A 27,249-nucleotide genomic window follows, 5' to 3' on the forward strand; every position below is an offset into this window, starting at 1 on the left:
TAACTGGAACTATCATGATAATAGTTTCTCTCTCAAGCTGAAAACAGGAAGTATGCTACGCATAATATTCTAAAGCTTCAATTTAAGGATCTGTGCCCACGATGAGCAAGTATCAAAAAATTGGAGTGTGACCTTATGTAACCCATATCCTGTCCATCAACAAGGGCCACCTACTTCCAACTCCATATCATCTGTCTTCGCCCTGCCTCATCTTATCTGAAGCTGAAATCTTCACCCATGTTACCTCTAGACTTGATTAATCAAATGCTCTCCTGGCTGACCTCCTACCTTTCACCTTCCATAAACCTAAACTCATCCAAATCTCTGTCACCTGTATCCTAAGCCACATCATGTCCTGCTCATCCATCACTCCTGTCAGCAAGCACAGGAGTGATGGATGAGCAGGACATGATGTGGCTTAGGATACAGGTGACAGAGATTTGGATGAGTTTAGGTTTATGGAAGGTGAAAGGTAGGAGGTCAGCCAGGAGAGCATTTGATTAATCAAGTCTAGAGGTAACATGGGTGAAGATTTCAGCTTCAGATAAGATGAGGCAGGGGCGAAGACAGATGATATGGAGTTGGAAGTAGGTGGCCCTTGTTGATGGACAGGATATGGGTTACATAAGGTCACACTCCAATTTTTTGATACTTGCTCATCGTGGGCACAGATCCTTAAATTGAAGCTTTAGAATATTATGCGTAGCATACTTCCTGTTTTCAGCTTGAGAGAGAAACTATGGCTCCCAATGCCTTGATTTTAGAATTTGCGCCTTATGTTCAAATCCTTTCATAACTTTATCCTCCCAATCTCTGTGATATCCTTCAGCTGTACCACCCTCTAACTTTTCATTCCTCTACTGCTTCCTCCACTCTTTAAACATTTCTTAAAACCATGCTTTTAGTGACACCTCCTAATATCTCCTTGTTTGACTTGGTGTCAATTTTTGTGTGATTTTGCTCCTGTGAAGCAGCTTAGGGATGTTTTCCAATATTAAAGGCATTAAATAACCCTGAGGAAGAAAGACTTGCATTTTATGACCTCAGGTCATCCCAAAGTGCTTTATGGCCAATGAGGTACTTTTGAAGTGCAGTCACTGTTGTAATATAGGAAACACAGTGACCAATTTGTGCACAGCAAGTTCTGACCAATGGGATAATGACTGGATGATCTGTTTTTTGTGATGTTGATTGAGACGTAAATACTGACCAGAAAACTAGGGATAACTCCCTTGCTTTTCTTCAAAATAGTGTGATGGGATATTTTATGTCCACCTGAGAGGGCAGACAGGGCTCGATTTAACATGTCATCCAAAGGATGGCACCTCTAACACTGCAGCACTCCCTCACTATTGCACTGGGCTGCCAGCCTATATTTATGCACTTAAATCCAGGAGTGTGACTTGAATCTACAACCTTCTGACTGAGAATTCTACCAGCAGAGCCATGGCTTACAAACTAGTTGATGACTAATTTGGAATGTACTTAATTTTGACAGGAACAAAGAGACAATACAGGCAATAAAATTGCCTATTGTCCAATGTAAGTAATACAAATGAGGTCTCACGCTGCATTTCACAAGTATGGGCAAGACTGCATCCTCCACACACTCTGCCTACAAAACAATGCATGGCAGGGAAAGGGGCCAAGCTTGCTTTGGAGTGTTTCTTGAAGGAAAGTTGCTTTTCTTTTGGACAGGTTTTGAAGTTTAGATTATTGGCAGTGTACATTTCTCTACTTTCTCTACTTATGGGAAAGAATTTTAACTGGCAGTGGCTGCAGGGGTGGGGTGCAGGAAAGGAGGGGATAGGCAGGAGCAGGTTCAAGTGCAGGCGGGGGTTTAACTCCCAAAAAAACGTTAGCATGCCAGAAACCCGGCATGATCCTACTCACTTCCCCCTCTCACTGGGGTGAATTCACTGGCATGTGGGAAATCGCTGTGGAACTGTCAGGTCTGTAATTTAAGCATATAAAGAGCCAGTTAATGCAGACATTAACAGCCAGTGCATGGGTTTCTCGAGCTGTGCGAACCTCAACAGGGTCAACAAGGTAAGAGCACAGCAGGGTTGATGGCTTTGTGAAACTGACAGGCTGGAAAGCCTTTAAAGAGTAAAACTGCATAGCTGTTTCCCTGCCTAAGTGAAAAGCCTGTGCTCACAGGGCATCTTCAGAGAACGTGCTTTCACTGCTTTACAGGTGATTTCTAACTTTTTGAAAAGTTGTCTTGAACTTCACTCACCTTGATCTGCATGTGCCTGCTGTCAGTCTTCACTGCAGCAAGGAAGCAGCTTATGCAATTCTACCTTGGACCAACAGCACCAGGAACAGCAGTGCAACAGCAGCTGCCTTCTCTGCAGCCAAATGCTGTTCCACAGGACAGCGAGGTTGGACACAGAGCTCAAGCTCAAAGGAAACTATACCCCCAGCACAGGGTAGAGGATCAGCTTTCTCGACATGATGGAGCAACAGTGCCTTAGGTAAGGGCATAAGAAATAGGAGCAGGAGTAGGCCATTCGCCTCCTCGAGCCTGCTCCACCATTAAATAAGATCATGGCTGATCCGATTGTGGCCTTAACTCCACTTTCTTGCCTGCCCCCCATAACCCTTGATTCCCTTGTGGCAGGCTTAGGCATTCACGACAGGCTGTTGCTGAAATCTGCAGCCTCCTGGAACATGATCATCCCAATGGACCAGGTGGGCATGCATTGCCAGTGGCTGTCAAGGTCACCACAATCCTGAATTTCTTCGCCTCTGGCTCCTTCCAGGGATCTGCTGGTGTGAAATCCTGCAGATGTCAATCAGCTGTCCACAAGTGCATCTCCCAGGTGACTAGTGCCATATTGGCCAGGGCTGCCACTTAAGTCCATTTTGCTACGGATGAGGACATTCAGAACCAGAGGGCTCTCACTTTTGCCACAGTGGCTGGATTCCCACATGTACAGGAAGTCATAGACAGCACACATGTGGCGATTCCACTCCATCAATGTTGAGCTGGTATGTGACTACCGGAAGGTTTTTATGCATGTCTGTGCAAGATCTCCTGATGCCTTCATTTTGCATCAGTCACACCTCCAACTGATCTTCGCACCTCCAGGCAGAGTCAGTGGGAGGCTCCTTTGATACAAGGGCTACCCTCTAAGGATATGGCTGATGACACCTGTGAGGAGCCCTACGTCTGATGCAGAGGAAAGGTACAAATGGAGTCACATGAGCACAGGGACACCCAGAGAGTTAGCCACTTGGTTACTGAAGATGCAACTCAGGTGCTTGGACAGATCTGGGAGTGCCTTTCAGTTTGTAGCAGTAAGGGTCTCCAGAATTGTACTGGTCCCCTGTACCTTGCACAACATCACTCTGAAGAGAGGACTGCAGCTGCAGAAAGAGGAAGATGAGCATTGCTCTACATCCTCAGAGGAGGAAGAAGAGGAGGAGCAGCAGGAAGATGAGCCTGATGTGGTCAAGGTGTCTGCAGCTGCTCACCTAGCTGCCAGAGGTGCCTGCAGCTGACTCATCTAGTATAGTTCAGATAACCTGAGTGTGTGAAGCATTATGGCACAACAATGCTGAACCCACTGCACCCCCTCCCCACCAAACATAAATAATTCCCACAGTCAGAGATCCCTCATTCACACCTTTTGCTTGTCTTCCACTCTAGTCATACCATTCTCCTGAAGGCTAATAGCCATTTGGAAGGTAGGAGGCAACATTGGAGATGAATGGAAGCTTGAAATAAAGTGCATGATTCATTTACATTTTGCAATAAATTAACACCCTAACATTTTTATGATCAACCAAGTGAAACCCCTTGAACAACTGAAATGTCTTTCTTTTCCGAGTACCTCAACGTGATGCAACCCCTATGGCTTCAGCAGAGTTAGAGGCAGGCTGCTCGCTCCCCTACTCCAACAGCTGAGGTGCCCGTGGCATCTTTTTTTTTGGGGCCACTAAGGGTGGCCTATGCAGGGGCAGACTTAGTCATCAGGACGGGAGGCAACATATGGGACACTGACTGAGAGGCAGGGGCAAGAGATGAGAAATGGGAAAGCCTTGAGGTGAGTCCCCACTTCCATGTAACCTTTCCCCATCTTCCCTCTCATAGCCCACCTGCACTTCCCTGCTAGCCAGGAGCTGTAGAGCTGAATGACCAAGGCAAAACTTTCCTTCATCCTGTTTAAAGTGGCAGACTGCGTGTGCAGGCCATTAGCCTGGGCCAGCATACACTCGGTTGCCTGCCACGACTGATGCTTTATGCAGGTGGCCACTCTTTACGTGGGGATGGACATCAGCAGAAATTTCTGAGACATCGTGACACTCATGTTTGATCTGGACTCCTCCAATCTCTCTCCAAGTTCATGCACCACCTCTGGAAATGCTGATAGAACCTCATACCTATTCTGTTGCTACTCCAGAATAATCCCCTTTATGAATGACCCCCGAAGCTCTGCATCTGCTGAGCAGAGCTTGGAATGTCCTGTGCCCTCAGACAGGGACTGTCCACTGCTCTCCCTGTCTCTAACACCTGCTCCTGCTCAATTGTGATGTGTGCCTCACCATGTCACAACCGAACAATCTCCCTTGGAGTCCCTACCGCGATGTGTATATCTGAATTGGTGGAGGGTGTGCATGAGTCCTTTGATGGTGCTACCTCAGAGTGTGCAACCTCCTCTTTGGACTTCTTGGTCTCCTTCTGCTCCAGTGTTACGCTCGATGGACCTGTGGGAGATGAAAGACATGCATTAAAACTGACATACGGAAAGGGTAAAAAGTCATCACTGTGCAAGTCTTCACATTTCAGTTAGTGGTGATAGCAGTGAGTGTTGTGTGCCAAGTGACAGTTGATTTCTAATTCTATCACCAGTTATGTGGGTAACCCCCATCTCTCCATCGCCAATGCACTCCATCACCCTGCCACTTTCCAAGGCCTCCTCCTTTGTAGTGATGTTGGCTATCACTGGAGGGCCACCTGCCAGTTCTTTGTCTCTCCCTGGAGATGTGTGCTCTCTCCTCCTGCAAGGAGAGAAAGCAGAGAGTTATGAACATGAGATATGTATTCTGTGGAGAGGAGGGAATGACAGCATTTGTAGACAGTCACTGTGAGGAATGGTTGTGAGATGGCACAAAGGGTGAGTATCAGTGTTGGCTGTTTCGATGGGGATGTGAGGAGATGCCTCGGGAAAGAGTTATGAATGGAGCTGCAAGGTGTGTTGATCTGAGGAGAATGCTAGGGAAGTCAGAGTGTTGGGTGTTGGCACCTGAAAGTGGGATGCTACTTACCTTTCCTGCCCTGATGGGGTCATTGAACCTCTCAAAGCACTGTATCCAGGCTCAAGGGACCACACTCCTGCTGCTCACTTCCTCAGCCACTTCTATCCAAACCTGCTTGGTTGTAGAGGCTGGCCTCTTCCTCATGTCTGTGGGACCTCAGTTCCTCACAGCCCACAGCTGGTCCCCCAGGGAAGAGTCAGAGAACCAGGGAGCAGCCTTCTCATGTCTTGCTTCCATCCTATGGTTGCTGAAGCCTCAAGAATCAATGGAGAATGCAGCCTCTGTCGGGTCCCTATAAGTAGCAATCCTTCCACTGATAGGTGGAGGTCTTTATCACGCCCTCACTCTGTGATTAGCTGGGAAACCCTGAAGCAGGAGGCTAATACGGCGGCTGAGTTAAACAGCCATGTCAAAGCCCACTCCAGCAATAATCGGGTTCCTGACCTGCTGCCGATCCTGCCACTGCGAGCTGATCAGTTTCATTAAAATTCTGCCCACCTATCAGCTGTGATCCCAGTTGCTAGCACCTTTGCCTCTGAATCAGAATGTCTGTGGATTCAAGTTCCACTCTAAAGACTTGAGCACATAATCTAGGCTGACATTCCAGTGCAGTACTGAGGGAGTACTATACCATAAAGGTGGGGCTAAAGAGTGGAGAGTCGAAGAGACTTAGCGGTTGGCAGGAAAAAAAAACAGAAGTGCAAGGAGAGAGCCAACTGTGTAACAGCCTCGACAACCAATTTTATCTGCAGCGCCTGTGGAACAGTCTGTCACCTTAGAATTGGCCTTTATAGCCACTCCAGGCGTTGCTCCACAAAACACTGACCGCCTCTAGGCGCTTATCCATTGTCTCTCAAGACAAGGAGGCCAAAGAAGAAGAAGACTGAGGGAGTTCTGCACCATCGGATGTTTTGTCTTTCAGATGAAACATTAAAGCAAGGACCCATCTACCCTCTCAGATGAATGTAAAAGATCCCATAGCAGTATTTTGAAGAAGAGTTGGGGAGATCTCCATGATGTCTTGGCTAATATTTATCACTCAACCGACATCACCAAAACAGGTTATCTGGTCATTATCACATTGCTGTTTGTGAGACCTTGCAGTGTTCTAATTAGCTGCCACATTTCCAAAATTACAACAGTGATTATACTTCAAAATTGTCAGTAAAGTACTTTGGGATGTCCTAATGTCATGAAAGGTACTCTACAAATGCTAATCTATTTTTTCATCCTTTCTTACGCACTGAACATTTTGCTTAGTTTTTTTTCCCGCCTTGTATATTGTTGCATTTTGCTGCAAGGCTACTATTGACAAAGACAAGCTTTTGTGGAGTCTCTGTTTGCAGACCACAATATTCCTATCTGGCCAGGTCAGAGGGCAACAGACTTTGGGACCTATGTTTTACTCCAGAGGCTGTGACCAAGCTATGCCATCTTCTACTGCCTGACTTACTCAACTTCAATGACTGGCATGGCTCCTCCCGCATCTGTGAAGGTCACAATGATATTACAATTTTATGTAACAGAATCTTTCCAAGCCACCATTGGAACATTTGCCAGTTAAGCCAGTCTGCTGTTGATTCCTCCATCAAGCACATGACTGACATTGTGTATGTCAAGAGAAACACTTTCATCACTTGCTTTGTTGAAAGGAGACACTAAGTGGAGCACCATAAAAGCCTGGCAGGCTTTCCAAGAGTCTGAGTTGTTATAAATGAACTCATGTGGCCATCAGATCTCCACACATGAATTTTAGTGCAAACAGGAACAGGTACCACGGTATAGATCAAACAAAATCTATGGAGAGAGAAATGGACTTAATGTTTCAGGTCGATAACGTTTCATCAGAACATTTTGACATTTCAAGTAGATGATCTTTCATGGGTTCTGGTGAAAGGTTTCTGACCTAAAATGTTAACTCTGTTTCTTTCTCCACAGCTGTTACTGACTTGCTGAGTATTTGCAACATTTTCTGTTTTTTTTTACATTTTCCAGCATTTGCAGTATTTTTCTTTTGTACCACTCCATACAGGTGGTTTGGACATCATGTCATCTTACATGATAATATACATTATAATAGGAGCATGCAACAGGGTGATAAGGAGATCCACAGCTCTGCAGCCCTACAGGAAGAGAAAGAGGATCACAGTAATGGAGAACATATCCTGCAGTGGAGATTGGACTGAAACTTTGTTGTCGCCAGCTATGTCTGGCAATGGAACCTTTTGCTGCTGTCCAACTTTGGTTTTTCATGTGAACATCCAGATAGTGCACCCCCAAGAATATTTTGGCTATTTCCTCCAATCAAACTGTGCTTCCATCTTTCATCCTTCTGTCACCAAAGATTTGCCTTTCCACAGGCCTACTCAATGCTGTCCGTGCATTCTTCTTTGGTCTCCTTATCTCGAGAGACAATGGATAAGCGCCTGGAGGTGGTCAGTGGTTTGTGAAGCAGCACCTGGAGTGGCTATAAAGGCCAATTCTAGAGTGACAGGCTCTTCCACAGGTGCTGCAGAGAAATTTGTTTGTCGGGGCTGTTACACAGTTGGCTCTCCCCTTGCGCCTCTGCATTAATGCTTTTACAATGCATAGATTCTTCAAGTCCTACATCCCTTCCCCAATGGGTGCTTCTATAAGGTCTGTTTATCTTATTCAAGTGCACCCTGTAGGCACGGCAGCTGCACTGGAAGGCTGTTTTGGGTGCAATGCCTTATCAGGATAGGCCTAACTGTGAATCTGTGAGCACAGGGCCATGCAATGTCCCTTCAACGTTTAGAGTCATGATTTTATTCTGCCCTTGGAGACAGACATGGAGATGGGGAGGGGCAAACATAATGGCATGGGGCATTGTTCCTGACGTTGCCCAGCCCCCCTGCCATTTTGTCTAGGGTGGGGATGGCCAAAGACAGCCTTCTCGCCACAGGCCATTTGAGGCCATTATGGCCACTTAAGGGCCTCTTCCCACCTCCACTTCAATTTTATTGGTGGAGGGGCCCGCCGCCACGTGGAGCCACCACTAGGTAAAGCCTGGTGGCCTCCTTTAGGGGCAATCTATGGCTGCTGGAGGGTTCCCCAGTGGTCAATGGCTACCCCCCTGGGAAGACCCTCACGCCCCACCCTCACCAACACCCACTCGCAGTCCGTCACCAGGGCCTGCCTGATGACTTCGGCAACTCCGACCCCACTTACTTTTCCTGAGTTCTTCTTCTTTGGTACTGCAGCTCCCAGTGGTGCTGCCGGTACTGCAAAGCTGCCAGCCTTCCGATTGGCCAGCTGCTCTGGAGGCAGGAGCTCATTCCTTAAAGGGACAGCATCCAGGCGGCAGGTAGCTCATTGGCTGCCCTACATGAGTCAGCAACGGGGTCCAATGGACGTCTGAGATGGGGTCTCCCTCCACATTTTGGCCTGCCACCATGAACCCCATTGCCGGAATAAAATTCGGCCCAATGTCTACAATCAACTGCCTCCTTCCTGCGATTTCCTCAATCTGTTGAGGGACCTGATTGGAGTGGAAGAATGTGCAGATAGCTTAAGAGGAAGTGTCCTTATTGAGTTCATCAAACATCACAGCCCAATACAGGGTAGTCAATAAATGATCCACATTCTGCATGAGTTCAGTCTGTAAGATGTCACCAGTGTGGTATAGCATGCCATCACTCCCCTCTCCAAATGATCATCCCATGAAGAGTAGTAACTGAAAGACGAGGAGTGCATTGATGTCACAGGAGCAGAGGATACATATGGCAATGTACAGCCAGAGGAGATCGCTGATATAGGATGCGACAAGCTCACGGAAGGATTGGAAAGTGAGGACAAGACATTTAAATCAATTCCCTGGAATGCGGAGAGTCAGCGAAGCCTGGCAAGGTTAGGGATTATTTATACAGGTAAGGACTTTGGATATGGCATTTTGGGTAAGTTGTAACTGCTGCAGAATTGAGTCACAAAAGCTGGTTATAATGAAAGAGACCTGGGATGTACATATACAAATCTTTGAAGGTGGTAGGGCAAGTCAAGGAGGCTGTTAAGAAGGTATCTAGGATATTTTGCTTTAATAATGGAGGCAGAGAGCTCAAAAAGAAGGAACTTATGCTAAACCTTTATGAAACACTGGTTAGGCCCCAACTGGACTATTGTAGCCATTTTTGGGCATCACACTTTAGGAAAGATGTCAAGACCTCAACGAAGGTGTAGAGGAGATTTACTAGAATGGTACCAGGGATGCAGCATGTCGTTTATGTAGAGACCCTAGAGAAGCTGGGCTTGTTTCCCTTAGAGCAGAGATGGCGAAAGGGAAATTTGATAGAGGTAATCAAAATCATGAAGGGTTTTGATAGAGTAAATAAGAACATAAGAAATAGGAGCAGGAGTAGGCCATTCGGCCCCTCAAGACTGCCCCGCTATTCAATAAGATCATGGCTGATCTGCCCCAGACCTCAACTCCTCTTTTGTGCCAGCTCCTCATAGCCCTCAACTCACCGATATTTCAAAAATCTATCTACCTTCTCTTTAAATACTTTCAATGATTTCGCCTCCACAACTCTCTGGAGTAGAGAATTCCAGACATTCACTACCCTCTGAGAGAAGAAATTCCTTCGCATCTCAGTTTTAAATGAGTGTCCCCTTATTGTGTAATTATGTCCCCTAGTTCGAGATTCTTCCACTGGTGGAAACATCTTCTCAACATCTATCCTGTCAAGTCCCTTCAGAATCTTATACGTTTCAATAAGATCACCCCTCATTCTTCTAAACTCTAATGAATAAAGGCCTAACCTGTTTATCCGTTCTTGATGAGTCAACCCCTTCATCCCAGGAATAAGCCTAGTGAATCTCTTTTGAATTGCCTCCAATGCCAGTATATCCTTTCTTAAATACAGGGACCAATACTGTACACAATACTCCAGGTGCGGCCTCACCAACGCCCTATACAGTCATAACAAGACTTCCCTATTTTTAAACTCCAACCCCCTAGCAATAAAGGCCAAAATTCTATTTGCCTTCTTAATTACTTGCTGCACCTGCATGCTAACTTTTTGTGTTTCATGCACAAGAACACCCAGATCCCTCTGTGCTGCACTTTTTTGAAGTCTCTCTCCATTTAAATAATAGTCTGCCTTTTGATTCTTCCTACCAAAGTGCATGACCTCACACTTTCCTACATTAAACTCCATCTGCCAACTTTATGCCCACTCACTCAACCTATCTATATCCCCTTGCAGATTCCTTATGTCCTCATCACAACATGCCCTCCCACCTATTTTTGTATCGTCAGCAAATTTGCATATATTACACTCTGCCCCCTCCTCCAAGTCATTAATATAGATAGTAAATTATTGAGGCTCCAGGACTGATCCTTGTGGCACTCCACTAGTTATGTCTTTCCAACCTGAAAAAAACCCATTAATTCCAACTCTCTGTTTTCTGTGAGTTAACCAATCCTCAATCCATGCTAATACATTACCCCCAATACCGTGAGCTCCTATCTTGTGCAACAATCTTTTATGTGGCACCTTGTCAAATACCTTCTGGAAATCTAAATACACTACATCTACTGGTTTCCCCTTTATCAACTCTGCTTGTTATATCCTCAAAGAACTCTAGCAAATTTGTCAAACATGATTTCCCTTTCACAAAACCATGTTGACTCTGTTTGATTGCGTTAAGCCTTTCTAAATGTCCTGCTATTTCTTCCTAAATAATGCACTCTAGCATTTTTCCAACAACCGATGTTAGGCTGACTGGCCTGTAGTTTCCTGCTTTTCGTCTCCCTCCCTTCTTGAACAGGGGCGTCACATTAGCGGTTTCCCAATCTGCTGGGACCCTCCCAGAATCCAGTGAGTTCTGGAATATTACGACCAATGCCTCCACTATCTCTGCAGCCACTTCCTTTGAAATCCTTGGATGTAGGCCATCAGGTCCTGGCGATTTGTTTGCTTTTAGTCCCATTAGTTTGTCAAATACTTTGTCCGTCGTGATAGAGACTGTTATAAGATCTTTTCTTCGATTAGCTACTTGCCTATCTGATATCTGTGGGATGTTTATAGTGTCCACCATGAAGACCAATGCAAAATATTGCTTTAAATTAGCTGCCATTTCCGTGCTGCCCGTTATCAATTCTCCAGTCGCATCCTCCAAGGGTCCCACTCTCACTTTAGCTACTCTCTTTCTTTTTATATACCCGTAGAAGTTCTTGCTGTTTGTTTTTACATTTCTTGCCAATTTACTTACATAATCAACTTTCTCCCTCTTTATTAGCTTTTTAGTCACCCGTTGCTGGTTCCTAAAAAATTCCCAATCCTCTGGCCTACCACTAGTTTTCGCCACTTTGCATGCCTTAGTTTTTGATTGAATACTTCCCTTGATTGCTTATGTAACCACGGGTGGTTCATCCTTCTCATCGAGTCCTTTTTGACTGGGATAAATTTTTGCTGAACGCTATGAAATATCTGCTTAAATGTCTGCCACTGCTCACCTACTGATTTTCCCCTTAGTCTATTTACCCTGCCCGCTTTAGACAACTCTTCATACCTCTGTAATTGCCCTTGTTTAAGTTGAGGACACAGGTTTGAGACCTGAGTTGCTCGCCCTCAAACTGAATTTGAAATTCTACCATGCTGTGATCGCTACTCCCCAGAGGATCCTTAACTACAATATCTCTTATTAATCCTACATCATTACATATTACTAGATCTAAAATAGCCTGTTCCCTGGTAGGTTCTGCAATGTATTGCTCTAAGTGACAATCCCTGATAGACTCTATAAATTCGTCTTCCATGTTACCTCTGCCAATCTGATTTGTCCAGTCAATATGCAGATGAAAATCACCCATGACAATTGTAGCACCCTCTTACACACCTCCGTTATTTCCCGATTTATACTTTGTCCGACAGTGAGGCAACTCTTCGGGGGCCTATAGATGACTCCCACCCATGACTTCTTCCCCTTGCTATTCCTTATTTCAACCCAAACTGATTCCACATCACAATTTATTGCACCTATATCACTACTCACCACCGCACTGATACCTTCCTTTATTAACAAAGCAACCCCACCTCCTTTTCCTTTTTGCCTATTTTTCCGGAACATTGAATACCCTTGAATATTGAGTTCCCAGTCTTAGTCACCCTGCAACCACGTCTCTGTAATAGCTATCAAGTCATACTCATTCATTTCTATTTGTGCCTATCTTGTTACAAATGCTGCGTGTATTCAGATAAAGAGCCTTAAGCTTTGACTTTTTACCATTATTACTCATTCTCATTCTAATTTCTGCTGCACTCTTCTGCTTATATTCTCTGCCCTTCCTGTCATACTTTGATTACCGTTCACCTCTTCACCACCCTGCACCTCTGCTCTCTTGTTTCTTTTTGATTTTTTAATCTTCCCTTCAATTGAACCCTCCCCCCCACTAATTAGTTTAAAGTCCTATCTACAACCCTAGTTCTATGATTCACTAGGATATAAGGAGAAATAAGGAGAAACTGTTTCCAGTGGCAGAAGAGCCAGTAACCAAAGGACACAGATTTAAGGTAATTGGTAAAAGAGGCAGAGATGTCATGAGGAAAATCATTTTTACTTCGCAAATTGTTGTGGTTTGGAATGCACTGTCTGAAAAGGTGCTGGAAAGTGGTTCTATAGTAACTTTCAAAAGGAAATTGGGTAAATACCTGAAGGGAAAATTTGCAGGACTATGGGGAAAGAGCAGGGGAGTGGGACTGATTGGATAGTTACCTGAAAGAGCCAGTAAAGGCATTTTGGGTAGAATGTCCACCTCCTTTATAAAGACATATAAAGGCTCTCCCAGTGAACAGAGGTACAAGATGAAGGCAGCTGATGTTGTGAAGATGGATGAAACCATGATAATGGAATGGATGGAAGTGGAACACAATTAATTCAGGATCAAGTAGTACACCAAAGTTACACATCTCTGGACTTAGTCTGTGGTGGCAGCTTGGGAGGTTGATGGAATCAAGGCCAGGGGCTTGCAAGTACTGCCAAGTTACAATTTTGCCAAGATAGAACTGCATTAAATTTCAACTCACCTCTATCTTGGGACCAGACAGGAAATTGGAAAGTATAGAAACTGCCTTGGAATTGATGAAGAATGTGGAGCGGTATAGTTGGGCGTCATCAATATACATGTGGAAGTTGACCAGATGATATTGCTGTGGGGTAGCATTTAGATGACAATGAGCAGGAAACTACTGGCACATCACAGTTTGGTTCTTTATCAAACAGTTTACCTACTAAATTTGCATACTAACCAAAGGAATACTCTCAGATAAACCAGAGGAATAAATAAATATTTCAGCTTTTCACACCATTAAATTCTTATAAATTTTTATTTTTATTGTTTCTTTATATGGAATTACATCACAGAAACATGCTATTGGTCCAGCAGGTCTATGCTGGTGTTTATGTTTTACATGACAGCCTCCTCTGACCTATTAACATATGCTTCCATTCCTTTCTCCATAATGGAAGAGGAACCTTGCTTCCTCTTTAATGTATCTATTCTATTCACCTCAACCTCTCCATTTGGTAGCGATTTCCACATTTTCACCACTCCATGTTTCTATGATTCTTGAATCATTGAAGTTTCTCTTGAATGTCTGACTAGATTTATTAGTGACTATTTTATATTTATGACCCCTAGTTTTGGTCCCTCCCACAAGTGGAAACATCAATGTCTACCCTATCAAACCCCTTCCTAATTTTAAAGACCTCCATCAAGTCACCACTCAGTTTTCCCTTTTCTAGAAAAAAGATCTCCAGCCTGTTCAGTCTTTCCTGATAGTTGTATCCTCTCAGTTCTAGTAGCATCCTTGCAAATCTCTTTCACACTTTCTCCAGTCTGGCAGTCTTCTGGCTCATAAGATGATGGTTTGCACCTTGGTGGTCAACTCTGTGTTAAACATTGCTTGCTGTGGCTCAAGAGCCCCACTCTGGCATGGCAGCCTCTGCCACACTTGCTGCAGAGAAAGGCAGTGGGCTGAGAAGGTGCAGGATTCACTGGCCTCTGTTTTCCCTAGGCCTTCTTTTCTGCCAGCTGAGTTTTCCATTTCTCCTCACCTCTTCTGATGCCCCTCCAAACAGTCAGCCTCCAGAGTTTCCAGTCATCGGTGGCTGTCTCCCAGTTGTCTGTGTTGATGCTTGCCATCTACATATCTCATTTGCAGGAGTCCTTGTAGCAGAAGTATGAGCGTTCAGAAGGTCGTGACCCTGCGGCCAATTCAACGTACTTAAGGTCTTTGTGTTGTTACAACCAGGTGAGAAAGGTGTCTAGGGGGTCCCTCTCAGCCTTCACCTGGTCTTACTGTAACAGGGTTTAATTTTGAACACACCGTGTTTTTAGCTCCCCCTTGGTGAATCCTTGTCCATTGCTTTTCAATTATAAGGCAAAGAAACCAGCACAGACAGGTTTTCTTAGGTTTAAAGAAGAAAAGTAGAAATTTATTAAACTTAAACTCTAATTCGGTTGATGCCCATGGATAAACGATGCGCCCACGCTGGCATGCATGCACAATACACATGAGCAGAAAGAGACAGAAAAGAGAAGAAAAATAAAGTCGAAAAGTTTAAGGCAATATCTGAAGAGTTTTTGTTACGAGCTCATTGTAGAGTCCTTGATTGCACGTAGATCTTGCTTTTCGTTGGGATCCAGTATTCTTCTTAAACCTTGTTCACTGTAGGAGACTTTTCTCTCTTGGGGTTCATGTGTCTTCAGTGGATTCAGAGGCTTGTGAGAAAGAGATGGGAGCAGACAGGAGAGGTCTTCTCCACACAGGACACTCTCAGTTCAAACTCTCTGCGGCTAGTTCAAAAGAAAACCCTGGAACAGCCAGTTGTCATGTGACCAGCTGGTCTAGCCAGTCCTGGCCCTTGTGGATTGTATCTTCCATAGCAGGACCTGGAATGTGCTTCCTCACCTTTGATGTCTGTTAGTATGTAAATCTTTTTTTCCAGCCACGGCTGATCTGTTTAACAAGTCATTTCCTTGCTCCAAGAACAGTTAAAAATCAATGTTCATGACAAAATTGATGTGCCTCATTCTTGGCAGGTGGGTGTATACAGCTATCATCCATCTGATGAACATGGCCAAGCCATTGCAGATGTCATTGGCTTAGTAATGAATGTATGCTGACGGAATTAGCACGCTCCAGGATCTCCAAGTTGGTGACCTCGTCCCACCAAGAGATGCCGAGAATACATCTGACTCAGCAAAGGTGGAAACTGTTCAGCCTTTTCTCCTGCCCAGCATATATTGTCCAAGTCTCACTATTGTGGAGGAGTGCACTGAGGACATAGGCTTGGTAGAATTGCAGTTTGATGTTCTCCGTCAGGTTTCTGTTATTGCACAATCTCTTACTCAGCTTGGACATAACAACTGCAGCTTTTGCAATGTGTGCATGGATTTTAGTATCGAGTGACAGATGGCTGGTGATTGTGCAGCCTAGATACGTAAAGCTATCAACAACCTCCAGCATCACATTGTCAATGCTGTTTGATGGCAGTATGGCAACATCCTGGGCCATAACATTCGTCTTCCTGATGCTGATGGTCAAACCGAACATTTTACATGCATGAGAGAGTCTGTCCATCACTGAAGGTGTTTCGCATTGTGGAATGCTATTTCTATGATTCTGGAATCATAGAAGTTTCTCATATTTTTGACTAGATTTATTAGTGACAATGTTATACTTTTAACCCCTAGTTTTTGTCTCATCCACAAGTGGAAACATCTTATCTACATCTACCCTATCAAACCCCTTCCTAATTTTAAGATCTCTATTAAGTCACCTCTCAATATTCCCTTTTCCAGAAAAAAGAGACCCAGCCTGTTCCATCTTTCCTGATAATCATACCTTCTCAGTTCTGGTAGCATCCTCGTAAATCTCTTTTGTACTTTCTCCAGTGCTTCTATATTATTTCTCCAATATGAAGACCAGAACTGACCACAAATTTTATGTTCTTAGAGTTTAATCAAGAAAGTCAGAGTTAATAGCTATTTAAAAGAAAGAGTTTAATTTTCATCCATTCTGATTCAAACAAGTCTTTTCGAGGTAGTACCTCTGCAATTTTGATAAGTCCACTGCCCTTCAGAACTTGTTTTTAGAATTTTTGAAATATGCACATCTTTATCTTGCATGATAAATATAAGATTGTAATTTGTAAAGCTGAACAAAACAAAATTGTTGAATCACAGAAAATACATTTGCATAGTATTCTTCATAGACGTTATAAAAGTGACCTTGGCACACGGTATTTTTACATTTTGATACTGAAGGTTTGCTTGTTTCTGAAAGAAAAAGAAAAATATCATTATCCAATTAATCTCATAAATCCAGAAGAGCTTAAAAAATTCTATATAGCGATGGTTTAAAAACAACACTTCAGCTCTGATGTACTTTGCAGCAAGACTACAACTGTGCCTCTTGGGGCTTTTTATAAGGTGAAAGCAACTATCTCTTCAAATCTAATGAGCAAATTCAAAAAGCATAATGTGATATTTTTGTTTACAGTGGGATTGTACCCTTACCATTTCAAAGTCAGTACTGATGAAAATCTGCCTTTCTGTATGTAAATATAAGGAACACAATGAGCTATAGAAAAAAGTAATAAAAATGACTGGAGCATGTTTTGGGAGAGGAAGAACAAACAGTGTATTATCCATAGAGACCCTGGAGGAAAATGTGGCAGGAGACATTTGAAAAATGGTTGCTACTTAATCATAAGGCAGAGTAGTGCTGCTCTGTGGAATTCTTGATAACAGGACTATGCAAAATTACTGTTGTGATCAAATTGAGGGAAAGTGACGTCTTTCTAAATCAGTAGCTCTCTGAAGTAATTGACACACTGTGCAATGGAAGAATGGTCCTATCTGCACCAATTAGATCCTTTAGCATTCCTTGTCAGTTTATAAAGTCTTCTGCTTGGCTCCTGTAGTAGCACTCTTCTGAAGACTGGCTGCAGAAAGATAATTCTGCAAAAGACTGTGGAATTGTTGTCCTCAGAAACTTCAAGTGAACTACATATTCCTCTAAGATCCAGAATGCCGCACATATCAGAATATGCATATTGTAAGGTGAGAATCAGAGACATTATGATAAACAGTTTAGCATTTGCGGTTGATTGTAGCAGTGAACTGATAAATTCAAATATTTAATACTTTCTTCTGCTGACCAAGGTACGCATAGTCCCTCTGTGTTCAGCATTTGCAACAGTTCCCGATGGCACAATGGTCTTCTGAGGAGAACCTGAAGAAGTTTTGTTTGTTTGTTTTGTGTGTGTGTGTGTGTGTGTGTGTGTGTGTGCAGGATAAGGCTCAGTACAATTACAGTCTAGCAGTGTGATCTCAATTGGATTCAGTTATTACCATTGATGTTTTAAAATATTTTGCTAAGAGATAAATTACTCTAAGCTTCAGGACAGTGTTTCCTTGTGAAATTAGAAGTGATATCTTTGCCATATTTAAAGATAGCTACATTAATGGATTAAACAGATGTTATTACCTTAAAAACTAAAAACTTAAGTATTTTTAGAATAGATACTATAAATAGATCAATAATCTCAAAAAGTAATTTGCGTCACAGATTCTGAAATATGTAGACAAAGTCTAGTTACGCTGGGGTGTGGCGGAGATTTCCTCTGGTGCTGTTTATAAACCCTGTTCTTACTAAACAGTTTTACAATTCTATTACACATAGTGCACACAGAAATACTTTGTTTTATGAAGGGGAAATGTTTATATGATTCTGTTTCAATCTCTTTCAACAGTGTTCTGAAGAGAGTAACCTTTCAGATCAGTTAGTCTAGAGTACCTTGGAATTAAGTTGTAATAAGATTGTTAAAGCAATAACTGAGTAATTTATTGTCAGTTTAACAAGCGAAAGTTAAAAACTTCAGATAAAATTAAGCTTATTTAGTCATTTTTTAAATTGCTTCTTGCATGAACCTCTTTACACATCACAGAGTAAGTACATGTCACGAGGGAATTTGATACCATTCAGATGTAAATCTTTCAGACACACCCAACGCCATGGAAAACATTGTTTCGTTGTATATAAAATTCACTTTCGACGTTCTGATAGAACAAAACAAAAGCAGAATGTTTGATTCCTGTAATACAACCGTGACCAAATGATTGATGATACCATTTTCCCTTTTCTAGTATTTATTTTTATCTCTGTTATTGCAGATGTAGCAACAGCAATAATAAAGTATTTGGAGTGGCTGCTCCTGTTAGGTACAAGAACCTAGATCAGAAATGTATTTTTGTAATGTATTACCATGCACAGTGAAAATGCATAAAGTCATGTGCTTTATAACCACCGATTACCACTTTTACAATAAGGTATTAATGGCGAGTCTTCAAAGATTCTCACATTATTTTCAACAGGTCCAAACGCACCTGGAAAACCCAACAAAGTACCATCTCCACCAGGCACAGAGGCAACAGGTGAAACAGTACCTGGCACTGGGCACCAAGCTTTCCAATCAGACACTCTCCATTTCTCACTCACATCCAGGAGAATCTGTTAGAGCAACTCCTGTTATGAGAAATGCCCACATTCCCCCTGGCAATGAAAGTAATACACCTGACAGTCCTATCACACTGCTATCTCTCGGATCAAATCATGAAAATGAGGTAATCTTTCTTTTAGTATTTTTGCATCTTTTTCTTACAATTGATTAGTTATAGTACAGAACAAAAGTGTAAGGGTTTCTGTAATCTTTATTCAACTTCTGATTACTTTAAATGATAAATATGGCATTGCATGCTTTTCTAATGAGCTATTCTTGGGTTATGCATTTAGCTATTTCATCTTTTGCTTATTTTCCCCCAATTCTTATGAAATTGAATTAAAAATGTGCATTACAGTACTAATTTAGTTTGTACATATTTTGAAATGCCACCTCTTCAAGTAGCATGGTCTTCACTTAAAAATGGTCAAACATATTTTTTGTTTGTTTAAAAATAAACAGTGATGTCAATCCAGTTAAAAGGTATAACTCTGTTACTTGGCTATGCAGTTTTCAGAGTGTAGTTTTTCCACAGTGTAATTGAATCTTCACATAGTCAGAGGAACTAAGTAATTTGCAGAAAGGTGTTTTGCATGGATTGTAGGAGATGCTTATGCAAATCATAGGATTCCTTCAACTTTGATGAACTTCAGAGGCTATGTGAAAGTCATACAGCTCTAACCACCCATCACTTACAAGAATTATCGTGACAAGTATGATCCTTCCGATTCTACTCCCATCTCAAACATAAAGAAAATAATGGAAAATATATTGGCAAATGAGCCTCTAAATTGTAATGGTTTCCAAGATACACAGGCAGCCAAGCCGGCATTTTGATCGGTGACACCGGAGAGGAGGGAACACATACAAGATGATGAGTTCAAGGATGGAGGGCTGGTCCAATTTCCCACAAGTTATACACTTGGGGATTTTTGATTTTCTCTTGAAGAGTCAGTCATTTTATTTTAGCTGGTTCCAATTGGCTGTCCTTTATCCTTCTGAATGCAGACATAAATGTTTGTTAAAATTACATTATTTTGATTTTAGTTAAAGAAAAAGTCATCTGTGCTAATGATGAATGACAAAACAAGGTTTGCTGAAGGATAGAATTTAGAAAAGCAAATTCTTATGTTTTATAAAATTCAATTTATTTTCTTCTCTGTTCAGTTCAGAGGGCAGGTTGGAGATTTTCTCCAAGTTCTCCATAGTGCCACTATTCAACTACTTGTGAGGAGGTGTGTGAGGGTGTCTTTTGGGACACTTTCTCCTATTGTTTCCTCTCCATGTGGGAATGCCTTCCCCATGGCACAGCTTGTTAGACTTCATTCTGCTACACAAATAGTTTCCTCTTAATCATGAATATGTTCGACTGTTTTTAAATTATGTTCAATTATTGCTCTATTTACAGCAATTTATAAAGAACAATTTTAAATGTAATTTTAAAATTTCTTCTTTGGACTTCTTAGTGCCAATTACCATTCTCCAGCAGAGAAGTCAGGCAGCTATCTTACTGTGATACTATGCCAATGCTGTAAATGAGGTTTCTATAAGGGCAGTAGAGAAGAATGGCCTGGCCGAAGCATCCCATATCCCATCCTCACTGTAAGGAAATGCAAGATTCCTGCTTGCCACTCCCCTTGATGGCACAGTCAAGATGGGGAACCGATTGGTCTCGTTCTGTGTTGTAAATGATTCTATGACAACACAAAAAATTAAGGCATAAACCTGCATTTTGTGTTACTTTGAGTTGAAGCACCAAAATGCTGAACTCTCAAATTACCCATACCTAATACTGGGTGACATGCATATAAATCCTGTAAATCAGGCAGGATGGTCACCTTCCTGGCCAGAGGGATTAATATGTACAAGCAGGATAAGCCATGTTAGTAACAGAGGTGCTGATATTCATTTGTAAAGCACCTAAAAGGTAGATATGGTTTCTGTATAGGTTACAACATCCCTTGTGCATACATAGTATGTGTTCCATACAATGGAGCTTCCCTCTGACATGTGTGAAATGTGTACTAGTGCTCCACTTACATGGTGTGTACTGTGTTACAACCAGGTGAGAAAGAGGTATAGGGTTCCCTTTCAGCCTTCACCTGGTCTTACTGTAACAGGAATAAAAACAAGAAATGCTGGAACCACTCAGCAGGTCTGGCAGCATCTGTGGAAAGAGAAGCATATTGTTTGCCGTTGCTCCATGACCTCTTGGTCAGCTATGTGGCCTTGTCCAATCTACACCTTCTCCTTTGTTATCTCTTGCCCCACCCCCGGCTCACTTGCTTATAACCTTTGACATTTCTAATATTTGCTAGTTCCGAAGAAGAGTCACTGACCCGAAACGTTAACTCCGCTTCTCTTTCCACAGATGCTGCCAGACCTGCAGAGTGGTTCCAGCATTTCTTTGTTTTTATTTCAGATTTCCAGCATCCGCAGTATTTTGCTTTTATCTTACTGTAACAGGGTTTAATTTTAAAGACATCGTGTTTTTAGCTCCGCCTTGGTGAATCCATGTTCACCGCTTTCCAACTATAAGGCAAAGAAACCAGCACAACAGGCTTTCTCAAGTTTAAAGATGAGAAGTGAAATTTTATTAAACTTAAACTCTAATTCAGTTAACGCTATGGATATATGACACACCCACGCTAGCATGCACACACGATACACAGATGCAGATAGAGACAGAAAAGAGCAGAAGAAAATAAAGTGGACAAGTTTGAGGCAATATCTGAAGAGCTTTGGTTACGGGTCTTCGAGCTCACTATAGAGTCCTTGATTGTAGGTAGTTCTTACTTTTCATTGGGATCCAGTATTCTTCTTAAACCTTGTTCACTGTAGGAGAATTTTCTCTGTTGGTTCATGTGTCTTCAGTGAGTTTTGGAATTCCGTGAGAAAGAGATGGGAGCAGACAGAAGAGGCTGTGGCGAACGAGCCTGGAGATGTCTTTTTTATCCAGGAGCAAACAGCTTTCTGCTAAAACACTGTCTCTACAATTAAAAACTCTCAGTTCAAACTCTGCAACAGCCAGTTAGTCATGTGTATTGTGTGTGTCAGGGACTAACCCATTGTAACAGGCCTTCTCCCCAGCAACAATTTGAAATTTAATGTCCATGTGGCGAAATTAATGTGCCTCATTCTTAGCAGGTGGGGCCTGCATGACACCTGTATGTCACTCATTGAAAATAACTTTCACTGCTATGTAGCAGCATGCAATATTCTATAGTTTATCTGAAATCATGAAACTATCTTCTGCAGAAAATCAAATAGCAGTAGGTTAGTTGATAGTAACTTGGAAACTGAGGCCAACCAGTTATTTAATGGAAGTACCTCATTGAACACAAGAACAATATTTTTTATTCCTCATTGATTTTGGTTGCACCTGTGTCATAACTACAAAAATCAAGACAGATTAACCATGTAATTGTTTTGACTTAATACCCCAAAGCATACTTCCTGAATGGGCTAGTGTTTAACAGACCAACAGACCTGTGTTTTGTTACCTGTTTTGAAAGCTGTGTTTTTAAGTGAAAGCCATATATATGTATAGCATGTAATAGCTATGCCAACATGGGTTTTTTGTCTGCACTTTCCTGTCACTTTGAATGAAGACATGGACAATGCAATGACTTCACTCTGGATTTGTGATGCATTGCATTGCCCATTCCCTTTTGATTGTTATTTAAAATGAAATTAAGGGCAATGTACTCTGAAAATGTAATCTTCTTCTATGCAAAAATATTGTTTTTAGATGGATGATGTTATCGATGATATAATCAGTTTGGAATCAAGCTGCTTCAATGAAGATTCTCTCAGCTGCATGGAGCCACCTTCTCTCATACATAACACAGTAAGTACTGATAAAGGAAGGAGAGACATCTTTAGTGACCAGTAGATTGTAGATTTTGGTGGGGTGGTGGCGGGGGGACACACACTAAAGACCCAATATTGGGTCTACTCCGAATGTTTTGATATTTCTTCTTTAAAATGGGTGAAAATTTTTATTCTTGCCATTCTCCATAGCACGACTTTCATGACAGCAGGGAAAGTAGTTCAAAGAATCATGAAAAGGTGGAGAAGCAATTCCACTTACCCATGTGGGCCTTAAATTTTAATGTTTAGGCTAAACCATGTTTATTTTTTGTTGCACATTTGTTGCTTTGAATGCACCAGAGCTACACCACTGATGTTATATTATTGTAATATTGTGTAGAGAAGACTATAATCACTATGATATTGTGCTTGATCCTAAATGTGCACAACAAATTCAAATAAGACACAATAAAAAGGCAATTGTAATTTTACTGTTAATGGTAATGTGAGGGGAGGATTCAACTTCTTCTGTAATGCCATAAAATGTGTTTGCAGAACTGTCTGTGCCACATAATTCCTGCCCAATTTAATGTAAAATATGTGCTTGATTCCATTTCTATGTGGCGGGCCTACGTTTGATACTCCACTGAGAGCAAGGCAAGGAGACAGTTGAATTAAACATGCTGCAGCAAATCAACAGCAGTAGAGTTACTTTTTATTCAAACATTCAGGTTACACAGGTTTCAACCTAATGACATTGCTAAGATTACTTAGGAGATTTTACAGTAAAAATATTAAAGTACAGTATGAAATTCTACTTTCAAGAAAAATATCACTTGGCCAGAATTGTATGTTTGTCCTTGAATTTGATAAAAGCCCAGACAGGCAATTTTTTTCAAAATTTCGCTGCTAGTTTTGACTTCATCTCTACTGTAGATGCTGAAGGATTCTGGTTGTGCTATGGTATGTTGCCACAGTCTATCGTTCATGTGTGTTTTGGTATTTAACCATTAGGAACATCAAAGCTGAGTGCACTCCTGCAATCAGGCTGAGCAGTGATGCCTTTCATGGTTAAACAGTTGCTGACATATTGGCACATCACACATGGAGAATGGACATCCTGGGCAAGGGACTGGTGGGCAACCAGAATCTTTGAGACTGTAGGAGTCAATAGCTTGCTGTTCACAAACAAATTTTTCAGAAGCGGTTATTGGCTAGTGATGAGAAGCAGAAACTTTGTCTGATATTTTCCAGTATCTAGCCCAGAGGCACAAATACCCAAAATTATTCATATTATTATCAAAAGGGAGGGGAATATCCCCAGACTTACTGTCTCAGCACCATATAGAAAATTACTTCAATAATCTGAAACAGGAAACTGCTGCTGAGTAGTTATCAGTGCATGTGGTGCAGTGAAGTTTATCCACACCATTTAGCTAAATGTGTGGTGTGTAAAATAATTGTTAAGGCTCACAGGACAAGCTTATTCATGGCATCACACAGTAGCAGGAGTCTGCTCTGTCAGGAGAGGTGCTGCACTTTTAAATTAGGAGTTTATTAATTGCCATGGCTAATTTTCCTCTTGTGTCTAGTACACAAATATTGCTACATTTTTCTGGTATATATATAAAATTATTTTTAACCACGGAGGACTGGAAGGAAATAATGCTGAACATTCTGGATAACGTTCTTAAAAACAACAAGCTCAGATTAAACAAATTTGACCTTAAATGGGTGAACAAGCAAAATTAAGGTGAATTAAAAAGGAAAAAAATGACCTCTATAAAACCCATACAGGGAAAATTGGAGGAAAATTCAGGGTGATCAATCGGGCAAAAGGGAACCAAGAAAAAAGCACAGCAGCATAGTCTAAACACAGAGTAAACACATTGGGAAGAATTTATGAAAGGCAATGAGGGTGGGACCAGAGGTGGGCAGGCCCAGAATTTCATGCTGCTAGCTGGCGTACCAGTTTGCCAGCAGCATCTTGCCCACCCCCCCACCCTGAGCCATTTTCAAGAAGGCAGGGTTGGGGCGGAACAGTTACCCGCCCGCAAGTGGTGCGTAGCCAACTGAGGTAAGGCCCTTCTCCCGCGCCAACTGGAATTTTTCAGTTGGCAGGCGGGCTCCACACTGTGGCTGAAACATGGCCAGTGAGAGGAGGCTGTCTCCAGGTGGGAAACAGGGAGAGGGCAGTGCCTCATCCCTCTAAACAGAGCCTCCGTTGTGAGGCACCCTCTCTCTTTCTCCACAGGCATCAGCAGCTCCCACCTTAGACAGTATCATTGCTGGAGGGCCTCCTATTGGCCCTCCAGCCTCAGGAGGCCACCTGCCATCCTTCATTGGATGGCTAGCATGCCCTCTGGCTACTAGTTGGTCAGTTCGCCAAAAATCGTACTGGGTGACTATTCCTGACATGGTGCAGAGTCAGGACATGCATTTGATCCTGACATTGGGGTCCTGACCCTAAATGGAAGATCCAGTCCATTTTGTCAGTAGTACAGCATTAGGAATGCAGTCAGAAAAGAGGTGAACACACTAAAAGATGTGGTCAGGCTTGAAACTGAGGATGAACGCTAAATGATTACTTCCACCAAGTATTCACAAGGGAAGACATGAGTAACATGCCTTTCCCAAACAGAGACAACTTAAGCAAAATCAATGCCTTTGATGCAAATGAAATGGAAGTCCAAGACAGGCTAAAATGGTTCAAAACAAATAAATCCTCAAGGATAAATGTTGTTTATTCCAGAGTGCAGAGAAAGAGTAGGGAGGACATTTTTGAAACACTGACAAACATTGTGAGGGATACTAGGAAGGGATGAGTAGAGTGGAAACAGATCCATTAGTCTTACTTCCATTCCACGTAGAATAATGGAATCTATTATCAGGAGTAAACCTATCTGTATAATGGGAACGTTAGGCAATTGTTTGCACCCATTTTATGCCTGAGAAACAGGCGCAACAAATGCCAATTTTTACCATTTTGTTTTTCATGTTACAATGGAATATTAGTTTTAAATCATACAATGGGCTGAACTTTACTGCAGCAGATGAAAACAATGATCCACATGCGTGGACTGGACGTCGTGGAGCTGCCACAATATTCAGCATGGTGGCTCATTTAAATGGCCGGGGCTGACTGCCCACCCCGATGACATGGAGGGGGCGAGCTGTCCATCCCCGGTAATGGCGTCAACAGCCTTTGCGCAGGCGCTGACGTCACTTTTAACCAGTTTTGAGCCCTTCCATTCAATTTAAGTATTTAAAAAAAGAGGTTACAAAAAATTTGAAAAACATTTCATTTGCCCCTCTCCCACGCCCCATAACCATGCAATTAAATTCTTTCCCTCTCACTTGTCCACCTGACTTCCCTCTCTCCTAGTACATAAACTTTAAACTCAAACCTTTCCCACCATCCCCTAAACCAATGATATTAGTTTGATCCCGCTCCCCTCCCCCACACTGAGAAACCTACCTGCTTCCCTTTCCCCACCAGTGTACTGCCTCGGTTCCCCGGATGGGGATCCGAAGGCATGGGAGTGCTGGCCACCGGCACCAATGTTGCAGCAGGATGGAAGGCGGAGGCGCAGGTCTGATTAATTCGTTAATGGGTGTCAGATCGCCAAGCGGCAGGTGGGAGGCTGCCATGAGGCCTTGCTGCTGCCGCCGCCAATATCAGGACAGGCCTTCCTGGCCCGTGGCAGGCCTTTGCCGGAAGCATTTTCCGGGCCCCACCCACACCCCCCCCCCCCACCCACTCAAGATAATTATTGTCTGACGTGCAGGTACCTTACAATCACTTCCCACTATTCAAAGTCGGTAGGTGTTGATGCATTATTCCTAGGCATTATAAAGAGGCAAAGTTACTGGTGGTACCCACCATGATGAAATCTATATATGCAGCTTGGAAAGAATATGTACAGAAGCAAAGAGGAAACTAAAGATAAAGGCAACTTGACAGACTTGGTATTATTCAGAGCAAGTCCTGAAAAGTAAAATCTCTAATATCCATCTAAATATCAGATAGTGAAGCACCGCTTTATTGATTTTTCACCCTGCTGTTTAACTTCTGTTGAAATAGTTTCTTGCAAGCCAGTAAATATTAACAAGTACACTGCTTGACATAACATCAAAGAGCTGAACAGCCTGCAGGAGAATGATTTTGCGAATTACATTCTATATCAGACTAGTGTTAAAGTCCAAGAAGTCAAGAGTTCATTTGTTTTGTGAATTGGTGTTCAGCACATGTTACTCCAATTCCTGCTAACTTAACAGTACTGAGAAAGAAGAAAGGTTAAAATGAAGGAGAAAAGCAAAACAATTACTATTGTGGAGTTTTTAGAATCACAGAAAATAAAACTGGTAAGAAATAGATTTTCTTATTACTGTTCTAACTATACTTAGAATAGTCAGTAGATTTTGGAGACTTAATGCAAAGTATGTGCAAAATTAAAATAGCTTACCTAAGATAACTGCAGCGGAGTACATTACCACAGTACAGTACCCCTGTACTGAATGCAGAGTCCTAAAAGGGTAGCAGCATCAGCATTTGTGCATCAAAAATAAAAGAATGGTAAACTTGCAATGGCTGTGCTTATTCAAATAACAGTGCAAATTTCGAAAATTCTTTGAATTGTGCAACTT

General features: G+C 42.3%; 1 protein-coding gene across 9 annotated transcripts in view; it reads left to right on the forward strand.

The window, feature by feature from the left end:
- LOC137379560 (transcription factor EC-like) overlaps positions 1 to 27,249 on the forward strand; it is a 203,893-nt gene that overhangs the window by 158,782 nt on the left and 17,862 nt on the right. For 5 of the 9 annotated variants that reach the window (XM_068050556.1, XM_068050558.1, XM_068050561.1 and 2 more), the window contains 2 exons: positions 18,665 to 18,913; positions 22,541 to 22,639. In XM_068050556.1, the coding sequence (XP_067906657.1) occupies positions 18,665 to 18,913; positions 22,541 to 22,639 (348 nt within the window). Of the gene's footprint in view, positions 1 to 17,211; positions 17,351 to 18,664; positions 18,914 to 22,540; positions 22,640 to 26,804; positions 26,968 to 27,249 lie in introns of those variants that run through there. The other 4 variants (XM_068050559.1, XM_068050560.1, XM_068050562.1 and 1 more) reach the window with 2 other exon arrangements.

Source organism: Heterodontus francisci, chromosome 18 (assembly GCF_036365525.1).
Source record: "Heterodontus francisci isolate sHetFra1 chromosome 18, sHetFra1.hap1, whole genome shotgun sequence".
NCBI lineage: Eukaryota > Metazoa > Chordata > Chondrichthyes > Heterodontiformes > Heterodontidae > Heterodontus > Heterodontus francisci.